The sequence below is a fragment of the Megalopta genalis genome, unplaced genomic scaffold (assembly GCF_051020955.1).
Source record: "Megalopta genalis isolate 19385.01 unplaced genomic scaffold, iyMegGena1_principal scaffold0026, whole genome shotgun sequence".
NCBI classification, from domain to species: Eukaryota; Metazoa; Arthropoda; class Insecta; order Hymenoptera; family Halictidae; genus Megalopta; species Megalopta genalis.
The window spans coordinates 707,582-732,766 of NW_027476096.1; the positions used below are offsets into that span (position 1 = coordinate 707,582).

General features: G+C 41.7%; 1 protein-coding gene across 1 annotated transcript in view; it reads right to left on the reverse strand.

The window, feature by feature from the left end:
- Positions 1 to 25,185, reverse strand: part of LOC143260964 (uncharacterized) — a 178,326-nt gene that overhangs the window by 50,827 nt on the left and 102,314 nt on the right. Inside the window, exons 4-5 of the mRNA XM_076527602.1 lie at positions 23,876 to 24,036; positions 11,141 to 11,243 (exon numbers count right to left, since the gene is read on the reverse strand). Coding sequence (XP_076383717.1) covers positions 11,141 to 11,243; positions 23,876 to 24,036 — 264 coding nt within the window. The remainder of the gene's footprint in view (positions 1 to 11,140; positions 11,244 to 23,875; positions 24,037 to 25,185) is intronic.

Below are 25,185 nucleotides of genomic sequence, written 5' to 3' on the forward strand. Positions count from 1 at the left end.
TTCTAATCAAACGGACAAAAATATTGCTCCACTCCGTCGCGCAGCGGACTCGGCTTTACAACCCGAAGGATAATTAATATCGCGGAGTGGCAATATCGGGTGTGGATACGACGCACCCAAACACTCTTCAAAGAGTTAACTCGAAGGACTGGCTCAAAGCATATCAGAACGACGGCGTGCAACCCAGCAGCTAACGGCATGGTCGAAAGACTCCAGCGGCAATTAAAAGCCGCCATAAGGTGCTACGATACCGACGACTGGACAGAAGCCTTACCACTTATATTACTAGGGATAAGGACGGCAGTGAAGGAAAATATACAAACAACCCCAGCAGAGATGGTCTACGGCAGCAACCTCCGACTTCCAGGAGAATTTTTCATATCAAACCCGGAGACCGACATCTCAGAATTCGTAAACCAACTACGACACAAAATGCAAAAATTAAAACCGCGTCCAGCAACACACCACGGTCACAAAAATATATTCGTTCACAAAGATTTAGGCACAACCAAGTACATCTTCCTCCGACACGATGCAGTAAAACTACTATTGCAATCCCCATACGACGGACCGTACAAAGTTTTTAAACGCGGAGATAAAAATTTTACCATACTAGTAGGCAATCAGGAGAAAACCGTCTCAGTAGATCGCTTAAAACCGGCGCATATAGTGAGCGATGAACACGACGATTGAAAGAAAAGCAAACAAGCAACCCACCGCGAAGTTGCTAACGCGCCGCATAGCATTCTAAAAAGCAGCTCAGCACTGATTACTACACGATTCAGCCGCACAGTTAGATTTACAGACCGATACATCACGCGTTAAATTATAATAAGAAATATCGCGAGCGGACACAAAATTTGTACTTTACCTTTAGTCATAATATAGCGTTTACACTGGCAAGGGGGTGATGTAGCGGTACACGGTCGGCGACCGTAATAATCATTAAAACTGTCCGCTTGCAGATGCCAAGGGTTCGGCAGAGAGATAACGTCCTTGACGTTTCAAGCACCGGAAATTGCTTTGTTCCTTTATTTTTTATCACCGCCACGTGCACAGCAGACCTAGCCGCGGAGACCTAGTCCCTATAACGAAAGTTGGAAGATAGCTGTTGTTGCGACGGCAACACCGAAGGTCGAACGTCCCTGGCCATCCCTTGAGCAATTAAGCGATACCTGCGACCGTAAAAAATGCACCCAAACGAAAATACCCTTCGACCCGACGAACGGACAACACGACTCATAAATTCCATATTTCCCAAAACGGAAAATTTACAACCCGAACTTTCGAACAGTTTCCCACTCCTCATTTCAAGTTCCTTCCGACACACCCATCTCCAATCAAAAACGCTTCATTTCCTCCACCAAAACCCACCATACACCAATCAACAGAATTGTCAGAGCCACCAGAACTGTTAGAACTGTCGGAACTCGTAGAACTCTAAGAACGCAGATAACGCATCGCTAAGACCATAGCTGTACTATAATATTAAAGTGTACATAAAGGCAACCAGCGACTTCATTAAACGTAATTCCATTTGGAAACATCGCGCACATACAGCTGTCTCCCCCGCCAAACTGAACGGGGGTAAAAGAAAGACAGTAAGTCTCCCAAAAAGGCCACGCCAACGGAGGCATGAAACTGCACTAGCTTCTTCTTGTTAACTATTCCGTCGCACATCCGCACCGCGCATCATCCGTGTACCACGCAAAATAAAGACCAGTTGCGTTTTACAAACACCCTGTGTCCTTCCGTTGCAACCTCAAACAACACGTTACAGTGTATTTGCCCTCTTTAGACATAAAGTTAGGGCTTATGGAAAAATTTTGTCAAAGCCATGGATAAATCAGGACCTGGATTTGCTTATGTACCAGAAGCAAAAATAAAAGAAGGTGTGTTTGTAGGACCTCAGATAAAAAATTTAGTGGCAGACAATGAATTTATAGACAAATTAAGTGAAATAGAAAAGGCAGTATGGATTTCAATTAAACTGGCAATAAAAAATTTTCTTGGCCAGCAAAAGTTAATTATGTTACCATCGTGGATAATTTACTGAAAAACTGTGAAAGACTTGGGTGTAACATGTCCTTAAAAATGCATTTTTTACATTCCCATTTGGATTTTTTCCCATTGAATCTTGGTAACATGAGTGATGAACACGGTGAACGATTTCATCAGGATATAGCCACGATGGAAAAGCGATACCACGGAAAGAAACTAACCATGATGCTGGCGGATTATTGTCGGTGCCTTATGACAGATGATAAGGACACAACGCAAAAATGAGAAACAAAATGAAGGCATTTTTAACTATTTTTGCTACGGGTAACTCTGAATTTAATACAAAGTATTTTTACTTTCCTCTTTTTTCTTATTTTGTGCTATTGATACTAAATTTTAAACTATACAACAATTTTCAATACAAGTTTTGTTAATTGGAACCAATTAAAAGGTTCTTCACAGTTTGGTGATTATTATCCACAGAAATATGTAAAAAAAAACAGAACATTGAAGTACTAAAAAAAATTCAAATATTATTTACGAAGAGTGGGTGCCCCATCGGATCCCTCCATCGGTGTTGATTACGCATAGCTTTGGCCCTGTCGGACAGAGAGAAGCGGGCAGCAAAGCACATGGCGGCAAAACATAGTGTACATGTTGCTCACGAACATTTTCTCGACCTACTCAAAATGTAAAACGTTCCGATACTTCTATCGGGCCGTTTCTGCTTCAGAAATGTCTACAGAATCCGATCCTGGACAGAGTTTTCGTGCTGAACAAAGAACTTTTCGTAAAAATACAAAAATATTCCGCAGAAACTGCACAATATCGTTGCGAGCACATTATCGTTTGAAAAACAAATGAGAACATAGCAAATTCGACGAATAGAGTGACGATTCGTCAAGAGTGTAACAAACGAACGTCGAATGTTCATTTGTTTTTCAAACGATAATGTGCTCGCAACGCGAGAAGAAGGGCCAGAAAGCATTAGACAGTGCCAAAGAACTCGTCGCGAGGTTTTTCAAAATGTATCAACCGCGGGAGCAGTATCAAATATTTTGGGTGTTCGCGCAGTGCGAAGGTAATGCTGCCGCGACAGTCAGGAGATTGCGGGAAGAATTCCCGAACTTACGTACACCAACGGAATATGCCGTACGTTCATTGGCACATCGCTTCTATTCCCGCGGCATTTCATCGTTAAATGACGAGGGGGCGGGTAGAGCATTCTCTGCGCGAAACCCCCGATCAGAAAATGATGTGCAGGCGCTGATAGAGGAGGACGGCACAGAAAGTGTGCGAGGAATCAGTCGCCGCTTGGGGTAAGTCACAATTAAAGTAACCATGATTTTTAATTATGTAAAAAAAATGTTCTTGATCTGTAAATGTTTATGCATTTGTATGTATTTTTTTTCTAGTGTCAGCCGTAGTACCGTACACCGTATCCTGCAGGACAATTCTCTGCACCCATACAAGTTCGTACGGGTGCAGGAATTACTGGATACCGACTTTGATCAACGGATTCAATATTCAAGGTGGCTTCTGGCAGAAGTAGCGCGAAATCCATCGTTCTCCAAATACATTTTATGGACAGATGAAGCACTCTTCACAAGAGAAGGGTGTTTCAATGCCCATAATTTGCATCTGTGGAGCGACGAGAATCCGCATGTGCTTCGGTCACACCATGCGCAGGTTCGCTTCACGGTAAATGTATGGGCCGGAATTTGTGGCAATTTTATCGTTGGGCCGTACATCCTTCCTAATAGGTTGGACAGTCCAGCGTATAAAATTTTTTTAAAACATGTTCTGCCAGAGCTTTTGGAAGACATTCTTTTGGAGTTCCGGCAGAACATGTTTTATCAAATGGACGGTTCTCCGGCCCATTTCGCCACAGATGTTCGCGCCCATCTAGACGAAACCTTTTGAGACAGGTGGATCGGCCGTGGCGGACCTGTGCCGTGGCCTCCACGGTCACCTGATTTGAATCCGTTGGATTTTTATTTCTAGGGATACCTAAAGGTAATTTTAGAAATGAATATCTTCAAATTATGATTGCATTTTTTTACTGTTTCTTTAGATTAATTTTATCTACTTCTAGGATGCGGTGTTCAAAGAAGCGGTAAACAATGTCGATGACATTGTCATGAGGATGCACGCAACTGTCGCAATGATAACCAATGATACATTGGAAAAAGTCCAGCGACAAGTTGTAAGCCGTGCCGAATGGTGTAACGAAGTTGGAGGAAGACACTTCGAGCAGCATTACCGCTAATTGTAATCGGCCCTTTTCAGGGCCACCAATTTTTAACGAGGGATTATCCGTAAAAAAACTCTACCCTTCCATAGGATACCTCACGGTGTTTGGAAGATCGGCGACGGGCATGGCGCCATATTAAATAAACAAGGTGTGTAGGAACGTAAACTGCGACCGACCCGCTGTCACCGACGGTACTCGGCGCTCTTAGGATATAATTAACGGCCGTTCAAAGAAAATGGTATCGGGTGTCATTTCCTCGGACGGCCGAACGACGAACGACAAGGGCCCACCCATGGTCGTCTAGGCTTGGATTTTTCGGCAGTGAAACGTCGACTCCCGAACGAACGAGTCGCATAAACGATTATCCGCGAACTAGTCTCAGTGATATTTCGTTATGTTTCCAGATTATCAGTGATTCATTAAGTGGTCAGTGTTTGGTGACCGTGCAGTGCAAGTGAATTTCATAAATATCCATACCAGAGGTTCCTCCGATAGTATCCCTCGAATGGTAGCTCATCAATAGGGTTGGCCTCGTCCCGGTTAGGAGTACCGGGGCGTTTACTTTCGAGCGGGGGAGTCAGCGCTCCCTCATCGACTTCATGTTTTGTGGCAGGGGCGCCTATGCTAGGTTGATGGAGAGCAGTATCCTCGACGTTGAGACTGCCTCCGATCATCGGTATATTTTACATAAATTTGTAGAGTGCGCTGCCGGGCGGGGACCGTACAGTGGCCCTCCGCGCCGGAGCGTAGATATCAAGCGTTTTTTGAAGTTGTATTCCAGGTTTGCGCATGAAGCTAACCCTCTCAGTATTGTTACTGTTGAGGACGTGGACGCGTACATAGACATGATCGTCGAACTGGCCGGACGGGCATCTCGCACTCTCCACCCCGGGCTGCGCGATAAGCGTCCCGTGTGGTGGTGGAGTAGCGAGATCGCGACGGCCAGGAAAATGGTATGTAAGGCCAGACGAAGCCTTCAGAGGGCCAGGCGCGGCCGGGACGCCTGTGTCCTGGAAGTAAGGATCGCGGCTTACAAAACACTCAAGAAGGACTTGGCCCGCACTATTGCGACAGCCAAGTCCGTTGCGTGGAGGTCCTTCACGGATAGCGTAGAGGCGGATGTTTGGGGCCGGCCGTACCTTTGGGTCAGGGGCAGGGTCAAGGGACGCTCCCCGCCAGCATCCCTTAGCGCCGACGAGGTTGCGGGCGTCGTCCGCAAACTTTTTGTAACGGAGCCTCCTAGTGGGGCTCCTTTCCCTCGAATTGAGGATTTTTATGTAGAGTGCCCTGCCTCTTCTAGGCAGTTTTTTACAGAGGATGAGGTCGAGGCGGCCATCAAAAAGGTCAGGAGGAAGGCGGCCGGCGTCGATGGTATCGCGTCCTGCGTGGTCTGGGCTCTTGGGAGAGAGGCACTTAGCCACATTGCCCACCTTTTCAACACATGTCTCATGTTGGGATATTTCCCTGAGGCATGGAAGGTGGGCCGGCTTGTGCTGATCCCCAAGAAGCCTGGACCCGGGGGCGGGGTGTCGTGGCGCCCGCTTTGCCTCCTCTCGAACTTCTCCAAGGCGTTCGAGTACTGTCTCAAGGAGCGCCTTGCCTCCGGGGTTACCTTCGCAAGCAACCAATTTGGCTTCATCAAGCGCAAAAGCACGGTCGATGCCATGTGTCGTCTCATCGACACATGGGACGCTGCTAAGCGTACAGGGTTGCATTGCGTGATGGTGGCCTTGGACGTCAGGAATGCCTTTAACACCGTACGGTGGGACGGTATTCTGGGCGCCTTGGCGGGGAAAGGGGTCCCGGCTCCGCTGCTGCGCGTGCTGAGTAGTTATCTCAGCGGGCGCGTGGTGGAGGCGACGACCCCGACAGGACCTGAGCGTTTTTCAGTACATGCCGGGGTGCCTCAGGGCTCCGTTCTTGGCCCCTGGCTCTGGAACGCCCAATATGATGGTCTCCTCGAGATGCCTCTTCCCAGGCACTGTAGTGTTCTAGGTTTCGCTGACGACGTCGCCCTTCTCGTCGGCGCGCGTAGTGCTGACCGCGTGGTTGCGTTGGCCGAGCAAACGCTCGCCCGCATCCACGCGTGACATCCCTCGAAGGAGAAAACCGAGGTCCTGCACCTGACCAGCAGGAAGGCACCTGAGGCCCTTCAACTGGCCCTCGGTTCGGCGTCCCTCCGTAGCGACGGTTGCGTGCGCTACCTCGGGCTGCTGATCGAGGGAAATCAGTGCTTCCGCGCGCATGTCAGGCGAAACTGCGAGAAAGCAGCCAAGTACGCGGGCCTGCTAGCCCGAATCCTTCCCAATATCCGGGGCGGGGGCTACTGGGCTCGGCTGCTCTACTATAGGGTGGTCGAGTCGGTGGTCCTCTACGCGGCCCCTGTTTGGGCGCACGTGGCGTCGAGGTGCGGCAACGACAAGGCCATCAACGCGGTCCAGCGTTCGATCCTGGCTCGAGTAGCCAGGTCGTACAGGACCGTGTCCCTCGACGCCGTTTGCGTTCTGACGGGCGTGCCGCCCCTGGTGTTGGTGGCGGAGGAAAGGCTTCGTATCTTTCGCAGGCTGTCCGTCCTCGACAGGGGCTCGGAGGGCTTCGTGTCGGAGGCTGGGCGGGTGAAGGCTGAGGAGAAGCGTGTCACGCTGCAGCGTTGGCAGGCGAGATGGGATGCTGCAAGGCATGGACGCTGGACCCACCGCTTGATCCCCGATATCAGCGAGTGGATCAAGTGGGGCCCTAAAATACTCAGCTTTCACCTAACCCAGTTTATCTCTGGGCACGGATGCTTCGCTGAGTACCTGACGAGGATGGGCTTTTCGTCTAGTGATCTCTGCCTGACATGTGGGCGGGGGCCTGATGGCCCCGTTCACGCGCTCCTGGAGTGCGGGCATTTTGCTGCCGAGAGGGGCGCCGCCGAAAGGGCAATGGGGATCGCCCTTAGTCTCGGGAGCTTTATGTCACTGTTGAAGGACGACGCTACAAGGACCACTCTCGTCAGCTACGTCACTCACGTGGCAAGATAAACGACGGCACCGCAGGGTGCGAAGCAATCCCATGAGACACAGGCCTCAGCCTCAAGGCTAGGCGTTTTTCTATGTTTTAGATCTTTAGGTTTCTTTTTATTTATTTTTTTTTTTTTTTTGTCTCTAGGTTTAGTATAGGCTTACCGTGGCCTTTGTCAAACGGTCCTGACTCGTGATCCAGACACCCACCGTGCAGGAATCCCGAGAGGGGAGACCGCGGTGGGTGTTCTGCGCAAAGGCTGACGCCTGAGGAGGGGTTTAGTGGGTATACTTGGTATTGCACCCTTTTCGCCAGGGAGTCCCACACTCCCGCCCACCAACATCTTAGGGCGGCGTGCGCAATGCATTCCCCTCCTCCTGAAAAAAAAAAGAAAAAAAAAATCCCTCGAATGTTGCGGTCATCGACCTGGAATCAGCTGTGTGTTGTACGAGGTCAGTGCCCTTCGACATTGTGAGCCACAATTCCAGCCAGCAAATGCATCCTCAACTAAATGGGTGAGTGTCTTATTGATAATATTCTTCATATTTCTCTAACAAACATATCCCTTATGTCCTTTAACGCGATTATTATTTATTAAATTAGCTTTGCGCATCGTTCGTTGAATTCTGTTCGGACACGGAATTATTTAAATTCAAATATCATTTATGTACTTCGACTGGGTTGCTTATTGTTAATCTTCACTGTACATATCGCATACAAATTTCATACGGTACACGTGAGAAAATTAAAACGGTTGTCACGGTTAAACTACATATTATTTCGGGACCGAAAATTTAGTAAACATTCTTCAGACATTCTGAAATAAGGATGAATAGCGTTTTTCTTGAAATTATCACTGTCACGTGGTAAAAAAAAATATCAAAAGTTCATGCTCCGTGACTTGTTCATTGATTCGGACGCCGCACACAGTCCCTCCTTCAACTGTCAAACTCAGCGGTAAACGCACGTGCCGCTCGGCCGATCGATAACCATATGATTCGCGCCAATTCGTCTCATTGGCCAGTGTTTTTCGTTAATAACTCGCAAACGAAGCCGCGGATTGCATTTTCGCAAAGGAAAAAGTTACTTCAAATGACCTCAGCTACCCCTCATTTTCGGCTGTTAAAATAATTGTGGGACACCCTGTATACTTTTACCTAAAACTCTGCCTTCAATCATTTGCAAGCAAATAATCAACAGTTATAGACAACTAAAGAGAAGCCAAAAGTGGAACTGCAGAAGATGCAAGCACAGTTCAGAATGGGTACTGGCCAAAACCTCAGCTTCCACGCCAATAAAAAAGAACCAGTCGATTTACTTAAACTGTTTTTCAACGATGAACTCGTGGCAAAAATCATTTGTGAGACGAATAACTATGCAAAAATGAAATTGGGAGGGAAGACGCTATCCGTAAATTCAATATGGCGAAGTTGGCGTGATGCGAAGAACACAGAATTCTGTGCATTTACTGCTATTGTAATCAATATGGGCACAATGCCGTTGGCCAATTCGCATGAATATTGGTCGAGGAATAACATCAGTTATATTCCTTTCTATTCAGAAACATTTACAAGAGATAGATTCAGTCAAATATTCTGGATGCTACGCCTGACGATGCTTCCTCTTGAACATCGGCCAGGTGTCTATATACACTGCCGCATAATAAATAACGATGGCATTTATTAACGCTCCCCTGGGAGGTTTCAATTCGAGTATTATTCCGCGCCCTTGCGCCCATACGCTGATCGAAGCCGTGCTCCAATTTTTATATACAAATTTACGTGGACTCCGGCTGTTACTTTGCGCCGTGCGCGACAGAATGCGAATCCGGGAATACGCCTACAACGAGCAAGTTGCTTTTTAGACTACGTGAATTCAAAATTCTTGGATTATTTTATACCGGCCGAGCAAATATGTGTAGACGAGTCGACGGTAAAATTCAAGGGCCGAATTTCGTTCATCAGAAGAAACCGACAAAATTGGGTATCAGAGTTTATTCTCTAGCTGACACAAACGTTGGCTACATTTGTTGCATTTTACCATGTTATGGATCACTCACAACCGAGCTCTTAGTCAGACCTGAAGTGTAGTCATTCAAAATTCCAAATTTCTCGGTACTAGCTTTTAAATTTCCTGTAAGTATTGTGGCGTCGCATCGCTCGCCACTGCTCACCCGCTACCTGAGCGCGGCGGCTAGCAAAGTAAAGCATCTGCCTTCCTAGTCCTCTAGCGGATCCCGGACGAAACGTTTCCCTCTCTTTTTCCTGTCTCCCAAACATGGCGTCATAACCGCCAAAAAAGTACTATCCACGGCAGTTGTAACAGTTGAATAAAATTGCCTGTTTATATTTCTCGTTTTAGAACGTTGTTTAACACATTTTAGTTTTCATTCTAGTAATACTAAAAGCAGAATAAAGATCGCACGTTCTCATTTACCACGAACCGCCAGAACATATTTTGATAAACAAAATCCTTCCATAGACTGGAAGAAATTTCCTCCTTGCCCATTATCTTGATGAACGTTTATTTTAGAAATATTGTTTCGAGACAACAGAACTTTATATAAAAGAATATCCGTGGTATTGTATATCCCAAACGGTGCATAAAATTTTATTACATAGATCCGTGCATTCACGTCTTCTTATTAGGCAATTGTCAGAACAGGCGCAGGAAGCAACGAATAAGACAACAAAATATTATAGAGAATGTAATATGAGGAACTGTTCAAAAAAAGATTGTATAAAATTTAAAAATGTAATAACTAATTTCCGTCAGACGTATTAAGCTTGTTAAAAAATATAGATATAAACTAAATGTAATAACTTCGCTAATTCTATTAATAGTAATATTTATATCGATAAACGTAAATTATTTCTTGTATTTGTATGTATATAAATGTACGCGTAAAATTTTAAATTACACATAACCATAACCGTTACCATATACATAAAAAATTACTATATATTCTATATTCCATATTATTATATTATTATTATTTTTTACTCAGTTTATGCGTTATTGTCATATTAATTTACAAAATGTATCATTTTTATTTCATTATATCGTCACGTTAGTTTAGGTAGAATGTGTATCATTCTAACCACGTATTCTACCGTATTTTTTTAAATTTAAGATAAGGTTAATTTATACTTTTACGACCGTTTCTAATGCTGTCATTTTTTAACATTAATATTTCAGTTTCTACTTTCTATATTTTAAATTTTTAAAGAAAACAATTCTGTAAAATTATAGTCATCAATAGTTCAACTTATTTTCTAAGATTTATTTTTGTCCAGAACTGTACATTCAGAGAATGTAACAAAATGTTGTGGAAATGTAGTGGACAATTACTTTTATTAATATTCACTATTAAATCCAATTGTATGTGTAAGTACTACATTGATCGATTTCGATTAAATTTTCGATGTGAGTGTAAGTTACCCTGATCTACAAAACTCATTTTTTAAAATTCCGTTATAACCTCAGACTAGAAAAGTTGAAAAAGCATTAATTATTATTCCAACCAATTAGCAACTTTTACAACAATTAGTGCACTTATTGTCTAGTAAACTAAGCAGTCTAATGTCTGAAAAAAATTCAAAAGTCATTCAGTCCAATATGTACTGCGTTTTAAAAGGTGCCAGCGCGCTTCCAAAGCCGCGCGCGCGATCAATACCCCCCTTCGAAATCATTTTTTGTAGAAATATGTCTGTTGAATCCTTCCACGTTCAGTGAATATAAAGGTATTGAGAAATCCAAAATTGAAGCACCGATATCCACGTTACGTCAACATTCCTATTCTATGCATATTCGAACTACGTACATCGATATGTAACTATACAAACGATTTGAAATTTTAATTTATACAGAGATTTTACTTACAATGTTGGCCACTGTTCCAGCCGCACATTTGGAATACGCTCTTGCCGTTTCTGATTTCCATGATATCTCCGTCACATACGCCTGTCCTAGCGTTAGGTTGACCCTATAACGATCCATAAGAGCCAGCATTAGCTTTATCCAGATTGCACCATGTGGAGGTTGTATGGTCGGACTTTACACTGGCGGCACCGTAATTTCTAAAGATTATAACTCAGGCAATTTTTAAAAAAGTAAGCCATATTGCAGTGTTCTAGAAACACACTGAAAGCAGTTTATATATCGCAGGATCAAAAGTCAGATGTTCCATCTAAAAAAAAATTGTTTACCTTCATGTGACATTCACACCCTTTCACCCAAGGATGGATGGAATATTGTAATGTTCCAATAGTGGAACATTCGAAACCTGAAAACTTTTGAACGAAACATTTTTTTTCTAAAATATCCTGTATTTAAAATATTTGACCGTTCCAGGACTTTTGGGATGCACTGCATATTAAATCATAGATAGAAATATTTATCTTTTTTTTCATTCTTCGCCTGTAAATAACATAATTTTTAATAATAAGGATTCTAAAACAGTAGTAGAACTATTGTGAAATATTTAACAATTTATCTAATTGCGCTTCACGGCACTTCTTGCATTTGTAAACACATGTGTTTGTATTACCTTTATGTTATTTCAGTAAGAAAAATATGTTATCAGAACACTACGCATTCTATCTTCTCGGAAAATACTAGTATTAAAACCTGAGATACAAAACAATAATCTATTCCATTTTCTATCTATTCCATGATTACCACACTGGGGATTTTATGCGTTTATGACCAAACCTTTTAGTCACAATTCAAGCCAGTGGATAAATTAAAATAATTGATTAGTCACAGTTTTAATCGTATCAAAATTATGAACGAAACAATTAATTGTACGTCCAGAAATCATCTCTTGCAATGAATACAGAAAATTGATATTTTAGACAACGATCCGCAATCTAATGATTACAAATTGTAATTGCAAAGCAGGGTGTTCTACTGAACCAGGATCCATACCGTACTCTCTGGTCATGTTCTATAAGTGTGGGGAGATCTTGCCTTAATTGGCTGAACCGCAGGGATGACATCTCTATAAAAAATACCCAACCTCAAGCTGCCCGACGTGGCAACGGGATATCGTTCAGTCTTGCATCGGGGGATGGCTGGTGGGTGTACCAACTGTTAGCGTCCCAAACATGTGGACCTGACCCCCTCTCCACAACGGGATAGTTATGCTCAGAACTTTCAGACATCTGAACGCTTTACGACTATCTTCCAGGGAAATAAGAGTGGGAGAATTAACCATCAGAAATGGGATTGGATGATTCCTTCCACTTGTGAGGTTTCACACACCATGACTATACACCAATGGACCTATCAGTGGGTGGTGAACACCCTCAAGGGGCGACACCTGCCGACGGTCCTCGGCCCGGCCGAGGTCTTCGCCGAAGTTGAGAGGCTCTTCGCGACCTCCCCTCCAGCTGAGGAGGTTTTTCAGCCTCCCCCCGATTATTGTAGGGGCGAACACGACGTCGATCCTCCCATCTCCGAGGGGGAGGCAAAAGAGACCATTGCCAAAATTAAGAAACGGGCGGCGGGGCTCGACGGCATCCCCTCAGCTGTGGTCTGGGCTCTTGAGCGTGAGGTTCCCGGCCATATGGCCCACCTTTTCTATGCGTGCTTTTCTCTGGGATATTTCCCAGACGCTTGGAAGGTGGGTCGGCTGGTTCTGATCCCCAAGAAGGCCAGGCCTGGCGGGCCGGAATCGTGGCGCCCCTTGTGCCTCTTATCAAACCTGGCCAAGGCCCTGGAGTACTGCCTGAAGGATCGTCTGGAGTCCAGGGTCACCTTTGCAGAAAACTAGTTTGGTTTCACCAAAAACAGGTGTACTGTTGATGCGATGCTGCGCCTCATGAATTTGTGGGACGCAGCGAAAAACAGGGGCCAACACTGCATTGCTGTTGCCCTGGATGTAAGGAATGCCTTCAACGCGGTGCTCTGAGGCAATAACCTCAGGGCTCTGGTCGCTAGGGGCGTCTTTCCTCGGCTCTTGGCCCTGGTAAGAAGCTATTTAAGCAATAGATTTATATCCGCAGGTACAGCACGTTTCGCAGTATATGCTGGGGTCCCTCAAGGCTCGGTTCTGGGGCCCTTACTGTGGAACGTGCAATATGATGACCTATTAGTGGTTGGCACTCCTCAAGAAGTGCAACATAATAGACTATGTTGACGACGTGATAATTGCAGTTTCTTGCAGGTCATCGGAACGGGCGGTGAGTCTCCTCACCATGGTAGTGGACAAGGCCCAGGGAGTGGTTCGCCTCGAACGGGTTGTTCCTGGCAGTGAAAAAGACCGAGTATATACATCTCACGAGCAGGAGGGCGCCGGATTCTTTACGGGCACTGATGAGTACGGGCGATATGTGCTGCGGATCTTCTGTCTCTTACCTCGGGCTGCTGCTCGAGGGGAGTCAGATGTTCTGCGCTCACGCCAGGCGGCATTGCGAGCGGGCCATGAGTTATGCGGGTCTGCTTCCGAACATGGGTGGCGCCGGGGGGGGGGGGGGGGGGTATTGGTCTCAGCTGTTCTACTATTACGCACACCGCCCTAAGGATGTAGAATGGATGAGAGTGTGGGACTCCCTGGATAAGTAGTGGAAGGCCCGGTATACCCACAGGGTGGTCGAGTCCGTGATCCTGTATGCAGCTCCCGCCTGGGCGCACGCAGCGAACGGTCGCGAGGTGCAGAAGTCTATTCTGGCCCGCGTGGTGAGGGCGTATCGTACCGCCTCCCTCGGGGCTGTGTGTGTTTTGGCTGGCATTCCCTCCTGGTGTTGGCGGCCAAGGAGATGCTTAGAGTCTTCCATCGGCTGTCGACCCTAGATAGGGACTCGGCGGGCTACAGGCTCCAAGTTGATCGTGTGAAGAGAGAGGAAAAGCTTGCCTCTGGAACTACGTGACAAGCGCAATGAGACTCCGGAAAGGATGGACGCTGGACTTAACGCCTGATTCCGATCATAGGCGACTGGGTTGAGTGGGGTCCGAAAATCCTTGATTTTCACACGACTCAGCTACTTGCGGGGCATGGGTGTCTCTCCGAGTTCCTGTGCAGGATCGGGAAAAGGCCTGACACAGATTGCCTGGTGTGTGGGCTGGGCCCTGACGACCCTGAGCACACTGAGGTGCGATGTGGGGGTTTCGCAGAGCAAAGGGCGACGCTGGAGGCGACTGTCGGTCCTATCAATGTTGACAGAATCGTACCACTGTTGAGGGACAATGGAACTAGGGGCTCTTTTATGGTATTCGTTAAAATGGTTATCTCACGTAAAGAGACCCTCAACCGCGAGGATCACAGCCGGCCAGCTAGACACAGGCGCCCACCTGATCGCTCGAGGGTAAGGAGTAGTGGCTAGCCGCGGCCCTCGTCAAACGGCTTTAGGCACTTGTGAGTGCAGCTCACCCCTCCATGCAGGAATCCCGAGAGGGGACACCGCGGTGGGGATTTCAAGAAGCTTTGAGGGCTGATGCCCGAGGAGGGGTTTAGTGGGTATACCGGGCCTTCCACTACTTATCCAGGGAGTCCGACACTCTTATCCATTCTACATCTTTAGGACGGTGTGCGTAATGCATTCCCCTCCTCTTGAAAAAAAACTATACACCAATGGACATACTATACACCAATGCACACACTATACACCGATGCACACACTATACACCGATGCACACACTATACACCGATGCACACACTATACACCGATGCACACACTATACACCGATGCACACACTATACACCGATGCACACACTATACACCGATGCACAGACTATACACTAATGGATAGACTATACACCAATGGACAGAATATACAGCAATGCCCACACATAAAAAATCTCTTATGCAGCACAATATTAACAAAACCAAGAATAACAAAAAAGAGAGGGGGATGAAGAGGAGATGTGTAGTAAACACGACAAAACCAAGGAAAGGTAACACCTCCACTAAATAGATAGTGGTAGGTGGTAAATTCTGCAGCAGCAAGCCCAATACATGAAGAAGCCCATAAATGAATTTATTTATTGCAACCTGGACTGCCTTTTTGATCCTTATGTTTATACTGCTTATTTTACCAGGTCGAGCGTGGCATTGCGGCAAAATGCATTCTGCAGTCACGATCATTGCAGTCAGGAAAATTATCTACGCAAAGCGATCCATGCTCAAGAAATCCTGCATCAGAGCCAGTTTGACTGTCGTTCAGAATTGCAATTGTTTACTTCACGGACACACCTCACGCTGCACACTGAGCGAAATTCATTGACATTCTGTTAAAAAATGAACTCTTTCAAATTGATAATAAAGAAATTTGTATTGCTTTACGAAGACCAATGGACCTCCGAAATGAAGAAATTATTGAAATTGAATAAATATTTTAGTTACTATAGCCATTTAAAGTAGAGCATTTTGAAAGTAGGACATTTCACCTGACAAAACTTCTCATCTTGCTCGTGATGTTCTGATTACTGTGTACCATACTTTGAGCCTTTTTATACAATGAAATATCAAGCCTTTCTAATAAGAGTACCTCTTTTTAGTGGTTATTAAGAATAATAAACGATACCACAACCTCTATCTACGCCGAACATGAAAATACCAAAATCATCATGTGTAGTACACAATAATACAGGAAAAAGTCATATTGTGAGTATTCTGCTGCAGAAAGAATTCGTAGAATACGAAACGTAGTAAATCATTCTTCTTTAAAAGAATTGTTAGATACAGCGAAGATGAGTTTTCGAAAATACGAAATACAAAAAGAGCACATCTTCTGAGACAGTTGCAAAATAGCAAACATTGCAATTTTTGTAATTTTTTCAAAGGATATAATAAATCAAAAGCAAGAACTTTTACAGCCGAAATAGTATTAACCACATTTATACCCAGTAAGCAGTTTGTCCTAAATTTGACATGAATTTGAGCTTACGTTATTATATCAAATTTCGGCCTCAAACGGCCTCAACGCCTCATACGTGCCAAATCCGAGCCAAACCATGTAGCACTATCTTTCGTTAAAAGGGGGCAGGTCAATCGCAATAAAAACTGTCCTCAACGTTACCCTGAAAGAAAATCTAGACCAAAATGGCAAGGTAAGCGGGGAAACAACATCTAAATTATGTATTTCTAAGTTTAATTTATTTGAAATAAAAATGTTTACGCATTACTATTATATTAAATTTTTACTTTTAAAAATCTGAAAGTTTTTATGTATGTCTAATTCTAAAACATTGAAGCTACGTCACAATTACTTAAATAATTTAGCACTATCAACTGTGCTGTTTTACTGCATATTATAGAAAAAGAAATTGACAGGAAAGAGAGAAACATTTTATTGGATACTGTTCCGGCCGAATCGCGGACCGCGGGTCAACGCACGTTCGACTTTCGATGTACGCCGTCTCGCCGTTTTTGTCGAATAAACGGCGAGGCGGTAAGACAATAACACGATCGACGTGCGTTGGCCCGACCGTCAAACGCTCGCCTCGGCCTAAATGTATACGCGGTGTTTTTGCATTAGGAGGCAATGACCGGCCTTCGACGCCTGACGATGCTTCTCCTTGAACATCGGCCAGGTGTCTATATAAACTGCCGCAAATTTGATAACGAGGGATTCTCCAAGATATCGTTATCGTTAACAGTCAAGTTTTATTTAATGCCCCTTGCGCCCATACGCAGCCGTGCTTCAATTTTATAGTTCATACGAAGCCGTGCTTCAAATCTTATACGTCGAACGCAGCCGTGCTCCAAAGATTGTAAACCGAAGGACTGTGGAGTCCAAATCAATAAATCGTGTCGTCTCCTCACGACTTCCGGCGGTTTAATTTTGTGCCGTGCGCAACAGATACAAAAATCATGAATGAGGATGTTTCCAGAGGAAGGATATTTAAATGAATAAGAAGAATATTTAAAATAGCACTTTTCAGTGCTACACTTTTAAAAAAGATTCACGCCAGGTTCAACGTTAAATAAACAACAATTATTAACCCCTACGACCTGAAATAGTTAAAATAATTGAATTTTAAAGTCAATGTGTCATGAATTTTAATACTTTCAAATTATGCAGTTTCTCAATAATGGAGTTTTTATTTCACAATTTTTTTTTCATATATTCAAATTATTGAAAAATTGTATAATATCCAAATATTTAAACAAAAAAATGTATCATTTGCAAATTATTTCAATTGAAAATAAATGCAACTTACATACAAATCCCTTTTCCTTCCTAAAACAAATAAGGTTTACTCTGATTTCACCCTTACTCTTACTAAGCTTTCACGCTTACTCTTACAACTAACTCACAGTTGGGTTAGTTATAAGAATTCTCAATACAACAGAGAATATCATTTACATATGTCTATGTACCACATGAGTGCGCCGACCTGCTCTCTTCAAACGAATCGTTTCGCTACAAGATTTCGCCAGGTTTGCTATTGATTTGTAATTTGTCGATCTGTATTATCGACTGTAAGTAACTATAGTTACCGGCAAGCTCGCTGTGGTGCATCTTTTGGTTGGAAGAGAACTGTGACGCTAGTAGTGAAGAATGTCGGAAGCTCGAGGTGGTGTTTCCGATACAATTCAAATCAAGTAATCGTGTGTCTTAACTAACTAAGTAATCTACTGAAAATACACTCCACTGCCTCTGTACATGCCTTATCTCGGGGTCTTCGGTTGTGAATTTTCGATTCGAGCTCTATATCTCTCGATATTTACGAAAAACTGTTAGCGGCGGCCATCTTGTGTCGTCTTGCTCGTGAATTGACACCACTCTGGCCGAATATTGCAAATATCTCCGCAATAACTGCAAAACGGATATTTCTACAACCGAAGCACCCCAGTTTAGTCTTTTGGGAATCTAAATTTTCCACTTACGAACTGCACATTTCGATATTAAAGCGTCAGTTTTACTTGATGTAAACCTCTAAAACTAATATACGTATATGGTTTTCTTCTATGTGTCAAATTGATCCCATAAATTTTCAATCGGATTTAAATCAGGCGATTGAGGAAGAGGATGTATTTACTTTTCAACAATTGTAAAATAAATATTCCTGTACAATACTGGCCTTGTGTTTAGGACCATTGTCCTGATAAAACTTAACCCTTTGCACTCCGCTGTCCCCTCTCGTGGGACATCGTAATTCTAGCATGTCACTCGGATGTTCCCTCTCGTGAGACATTAAAGTTTATTAGTGATTACGGGGAATTGAGTTATTTCAGCGCAACTTTTTGAGACATGCATGTTTCCCTGAAGTTTTCTCTTGAAATGGCACAAGAAATCAAATCAAAATATAGTAAAATTACTAAGATATATACAAGAAATGTCAGCGAGTTTTGACGAGAACGTGAGAGACGTGCTCACGACGGTCCGAGCACTTCAAAGGCGCCACTTGAAAAGAGCGATAAGGCAAGTTTGTAGATGAAAGATCGGTATGCGAACATAGCAGGCACTGTATAGTGAGATTTATAATCATAAAATCTGGAGGAAAAGATTTTCAAAGCTGATCTCAGTCTGGTTTGAAGAAAAGTGATTCTTCTCTTGGTAAATAAATTGTTTGGTAAAAGTTTTTTTGGTAAATTTCATCTTGTGAGTTAGTAATAACAATTAGAAATTTTCAACCTATGTATTTATTCATATTGTTTATTAGAACAATGGCAAAACGTTCAAACACGAATGAGTCTCATGACGCAAGTAGTAGTGAAGATGAGCGCCAGATAGACGTTTATACAGATATGTTAGAAATGTTACACAGAAATGTTACTACAAATATGTAGAAGGTTTTCTTCTACAGTTAGTCTATCGTTTTGATAGCAGTGATAGTGATATCGTCCAAGTAACAAGGCGACGAGAGAAAGAGTTCGCATAGATAGTAATTACAACAACAAAACGAAATTATAAAACAAACGATAACAAAATTATAAAAAATAAAATATTGACTTTTTTGCAAATTTCTCGATTTCAGGCAAATTCATATGAGTCCAATATCATTATAATATGTTAGTTAGTTCCAAAATCATACTAAATAATAAATACGAGGGTCTGTAGATGCCCGTTTCTGCCGAAAAGTGGCGCTGAATAGCTGGTAGCCAACGTCCAGAGTGGTTCGGAGTGCTAAGGGATAAAACTGTACGTATATCCATATTTATAGCACTTGTAATTAAACTTTTTTAAAAATGCCCAAATACTTCATTTTGTCGACAATACACACTATTACACTCCTACCACCGTGCATCACTGTCGGTCTTCGATTTGGAATGTTTAATTTTGTATTTACTTTACGCTACAATTTGCCCAGGATCTTTCTTAATTTTTCTTATTATCTTGCGTTGGTCGTGAGAGTCGAATAATTTTTGACGACCTTTCTGAGGCATTAAATCAATTCGATTCTCGCGAATGTACCGACGTAGAATATCTGTCACACTACTCTTGCTTATATTTAATAATTTGGCTATATCTCTGTATGATTTTCCCATTTTCTTGTGATAAATAACCAACTGTCGGCTTTCAAAAGACGTATTAAAAAATATCCCCATAATGCATAATTTATTCACTAGTAATTAATTAAACATGTGACTTATTATTTACTATGATCTTTTCTACCGTTATTTTATTGTTTATTATTACGATGAAAGTAATTCCGAATACAATAGTAAATCTACAGTTTAGAATTTGTCCGAAATGCGCTTATGTATCTAAACGCTGTATTTCATCATCATTTTTCTAATTGGTTTCTAATATCTGATATAAATGCCCAGACGAAGATAGATGCATTGGCGACCACCACGAGATCGAGACAGTCGCCCACTTAGATCGCCCTGATCGTTCAGATCACCCTGACTTAGGTCGTCCTGACTTACGTCGCCTCAACGATGATCGTCCTATCGATGGTTGCTTTAAAGCAGCCCATCTCCAAATAGTCCTAAACTTATACCATCGTTTATAAATATTTTGTTCTTCGAAAATAAATAATTTTTACAGAATTTGACGTACTTAGTGTGTACTTAAATTATGTCACAGGACACTTTATTATCTACCACATTTTTTGAATTATGTCTAATTGAATATGTTGAATCTTCATTTCATTTTTTAACCCCTTGACATACAATGACGTCTGGTAAACGACGTCATTTATTTCATGCGGCATTGTAAACTTTGTTAAAAAGACAATATTATAAATATCAACTTCCAGTATCAAGCCTCTTGATTTTCAAAGATTAGAAACAAATACAACACGTCTGTGTTATGATAATCAGAAAAACAAATAGATATGCAGCTCAAATGAAAATAGTACAGAATACGAAAATGAACGGAGAGTGGTTTCGAGTAACAACTGATGAAGTGAGAGCAAATTTTTTGTTATGCATTATAATGTAGCAGGTAAAAAACTCTAACTCTATAACGCACTTTCGTCATTTTATGGACAATGAGAGAGAAGACAGAATGCGGAAGGTTCGATCTATGGTCCACACAATAATTTCAACAATTATACATTCTAGAAAAAAATGTGGTCATGGACGAATCCCTAATGAAATCTAGAGGGCGGCTGAATCACGTACAATTTATCGCATAAAACCAAACGAGATTTCGAATTAAATTTTACAAATTATGTGAATCCAATTCAGTATCTGCACAGAACAGGATAAAACTGAAGGAAGTGATGTACCTGTATCGCAAAGTGTAGTCATGAAACTAGCCAAACATATTTTAGGAAAAAGTATTATATTATCAAATTGGAATTCGCTATCAAAAGTATTCCAAATTTTGAATAGAAATAATATAAATGTTATTGGAATGGTCAGAAAGAATCGAAAAAATATGCCAACAAAGCTGGCATCGTACAAACTAAAAAAGGGAGATATAAAAACATTATCTTGCAGAGATATTCTGCCCTTACACTGGCTTGGTAAGAAAGATATTTATGTAATAAGTACTAAACATTCAAGTGCAGAAATGGTTGACACAGGAAAAATAAGAAGAAAGAGGGAAGGTAAGGAAGAAAATATTTTAAAACCCAGCTGTGTAGTAAAGTACAACCGTTTGAATGTGTGTGAGAGGTGTCGACAAGCAAGACCAATTTCTTGCATGTTTCCCTTTCACACGAAAGTGTGTCAAAGAATATACAGATGTTCTTTTATATATGTTTGATATAGGTATCTATTATGCTTTTGTGAGCCGTTTATTTTGAAAGTGGCATAAGTCACTTCGTTTTTAAGTCGATATATTTAAGGGTTTGCATTTTAACACGTTTAAAAATATGGATGCTAACTTTCGAGAAGATTTACTTGTATTTGTTATCTCAGGATACTGATATTTTTCTCAGTATAAATAATTTCGTATAAACATTCAAAAATCACCACTTTTCATTACGGTAAAATGACTTATGCCACTTTCAAAATAAACGGCTCATATCCTATATTCTAAGTTACCTAATTCACTCAAGCAATCAATTGTAAATTTTCAGTTGAATATATATATATATATATATATATATATATATATATATATATATATATATATATATATATTGCAGAAGATATGCTTGATTGCTTTATTGCAGAGAATGCCCAACTCGATTACAAGCAAAACATTCAGCACATGTTCCTCGATATATGCTATCGACTGATAAAAAGAAACATCCTACAAAGAAATGCCACGTGTGTGTGAAACATAATTATAAGAAACGAAACAACTTGGCAGTGTCAAAAATGTCTAGTTCCTCCACATGTTCCAAAATGGTTTGAAATGTATCATACTTCAAAGAACCACTAAATTATTATTTTACAATATTACTCTTAATTATTGTTCATTAACATTATATATCAGTCTGATTGAATATTATAAAGCAGAGCACATTTCAAAATAAAACGCACTGTTTCTAAGCGTACGAAATTGCGTTTTATTTGTATATCAAGGGGTTAATTATAAGTTCGGAAGAGTTCAGTGTTCGCTTTGGTCGCATTTCGAAGAGCGATGCCTTACGCTAATAACAAAATAAAAATTGGCTGCTATTAGCTGCTATTGGAGAAATCATATAATAATAATGCCAAAATGATACGTGCCACAAAGCATATCGTGATATCTATGGGTTACCGACTTGCGCGAGATGTTTTGAATAGATCGAGTAAAATATCAATATTTCAACTATTCGCACTCTGTAGACACCAATATGGATAATTACAAATTTTTTTTTTATTATATGCAGACTATAACTCATGAGCCGTTCATTTTTCGTGTATGAGCAAAAGAACGATCAAGAAATCGAAACCATTTCTCAAAGAAACAATCGAACTACTGGTTTCGGATCAATGTTCACAACATGAAAATAAGGAGAATGTTCAATACAATTTAATCTAAAACAAAAATTGTATTTTATAATGTAAGGCTTAAATATATGTAATTTTAGTTGTCATATGTCCTCTCCCGCTTTTTATATGGAAACTTTATATGGAAACCGACTACTGTGCGACGGTCGCCCTAACAGCGGCGATTGCCAATGTGTGATAAATTGTCGGAAAATAAATAATATTAATTAACCAACCGATAAATTCGGTCGGTCTCACCAACACGTTCAACGAAATCCCGCCATTCCAACTCAGTACGATGTTGGAAAAGAGTAAATGAATAATAACGATAGTTATTCTTCGTAGAGTTATGTAAATTTTTACACTTTTACTGGTACTTAAATAAAGATCAAAAGGACATATATATTTGTATATTTTTATTTTATATTATTACTAACATAGAAATATACAAATCTGAAGTTCTGTTCAAATATCATTAAAAGTGTAAAATGTAGAGTGTATAATTATTCACATCGTTTTATACATAGTGGCGAGCATATAAATAAGGAACTGCGTATATGTAATGCGTTTCGTAGACCTCCGTAATTTATACGCATGTTGAAAATTAAGCTCAGATAAAAGAGTTAAAAAATGAGTTCATTTTTTTGTCATTCTAAACAGTAGCAAAGCTTAAAACAAGCATTTTGTCCCTATATCATTTAAAAAAAAATTCGAATCGTTATGTCCAACTCAAAAAAAGCTATTCCTTTTTAAAAAGAAGTGCCCCAATATTTTCGTTACCGATAGTATATCTGTGCCAACATTTCTGACAATCACTGCATGCCCGCGAAAACTAACAAAAACTACGTCGCCGCCAATATATTCAGAGACCACCAAAATCGGAGCTGTATATTCTGAAGTGAAGGACATTGATTTTTTCAAAGCTTGAGACAGGAATAGCCTTTTGAAGATTCACCTCCTCCCCAAAGATGTTCGGTTAATTTACAACAACGTAATTTCATGCGTCGTCACGCCTGAATTTTACATATTCCCCCACGGAGCTCTTACAATACGAACCGAGGGACATTGTCGGTGCAGCGGGAACGGTAATTTCGGTTGGTGAACCCTGTAGCCGCGGCAATTAAAGGTCAACACTTCCGTCCCGAGGACGCATTCGCTAGTCTCCAACGTTTACTCATGGCAGGAAAAAGGAAGAGGTAAAGAGGACGGTAAAAGGTAGGTAAACCGGGAGGGAAACGGGGGAGGGTAAGGCGCAAGGGTTGGAAGCGTGTCGCTGAAATCACGAATGCGTAGTATTCCGGGGTTAATATGCTGTTAGTGGAGCAAAGAATGATAAAGCTGCGTCGCTTACTATGTTGAAGTGGACGAAATCGATCCTCAGCTGGCTGACCTGCCTATCGATCTTCTTTACGGCCACTGAACAGTTCATGGGCCAGTCAATGAGGTTGGGAAAACCGGGGCTGATCACGTAGGTGAGATTATTTTGCACCTCCTCCGCGCAACCTGCCGTGACTTGCGATAACAGAAAGAAAACAAAAAGAAATAATGAACGATGCCTACCAAAAAAAAAACGCCGCAAATCCCGAGAAGATCGCGAACCTGTTCCGCATGCAACGCCAGAAAATATTTGTGCTACGAAGAATACCGGCTCGAAAATATTGATCCAGTTTCAGTCTGCCCTATGACCGGGAAACAACGAATTCGAGTGCGTTCATGTGGTCAGACCGTGTCGCGATACGACGCGGTCGCGCATCGATAAAGATACGCTTATTTCTTTTTTTTATCTGTTCGCATCGAGTCCCCGTTTCGAGTCCCCTCCATGCGGTCGAAATTTCGCGGCTGGATAAATTCGTGAGTCGATTACACGAAGAGTATTTAGAGGACGATCGCGTTCCGAATGGGATCAAATATGTGTACTTTTAGGGTAGTGTAGTTTAAGGTATATAGAGAATTGTATACAACAAGGTGATATTAATGGAAACATATTTCATACACAATATATAAATTAGCAAGTTTTACTTCAAGTCTAACTCATTTTCACGTGTACACGTGTAATTAATGTACACATGTTTTGATCCGTGGCATTTTTTGACACACGCGTACACGTGTATTCCACTAAAAGTGTATGAAAATATACATGTACACGCGAATTTCGGTACACGTGCATCCGTCTATTTCAATAACTAATTCAACATGTATGTGCTACTAAGATATCCACATTTTATTTTGTATGATTATTATGTGTAGAATAAACCTTCAACATTTTCAGGTACAGCGGAAGACGGAACCACAAAACAGAGTAATTTTTTTCAAATTACCTGCATAATTAAAAAATAAGTACTTGAAAAAGCAGGTTTTTGATTCTACACAAAATAATTACGCAAAATAGAAAATATTAGCAGTACACGTGTACTAAAATATACGTGTAAACATATATCGGAATACACGTGAATTACACGAATCTATACACGTGTATTATCAATTAGACGAATCTATACACGTGTATAATCAATTTTTTTTTAACATATTGCTCATAGTTTTCTGATTAAAATGAGACCAAACACGATATGACGTTTTTTTTACGCAGACTATTCCAACGTTCACTTTCACTGCATTATCACTAAACATTGATCGCATATCAATAATATCTGCGGACGAACT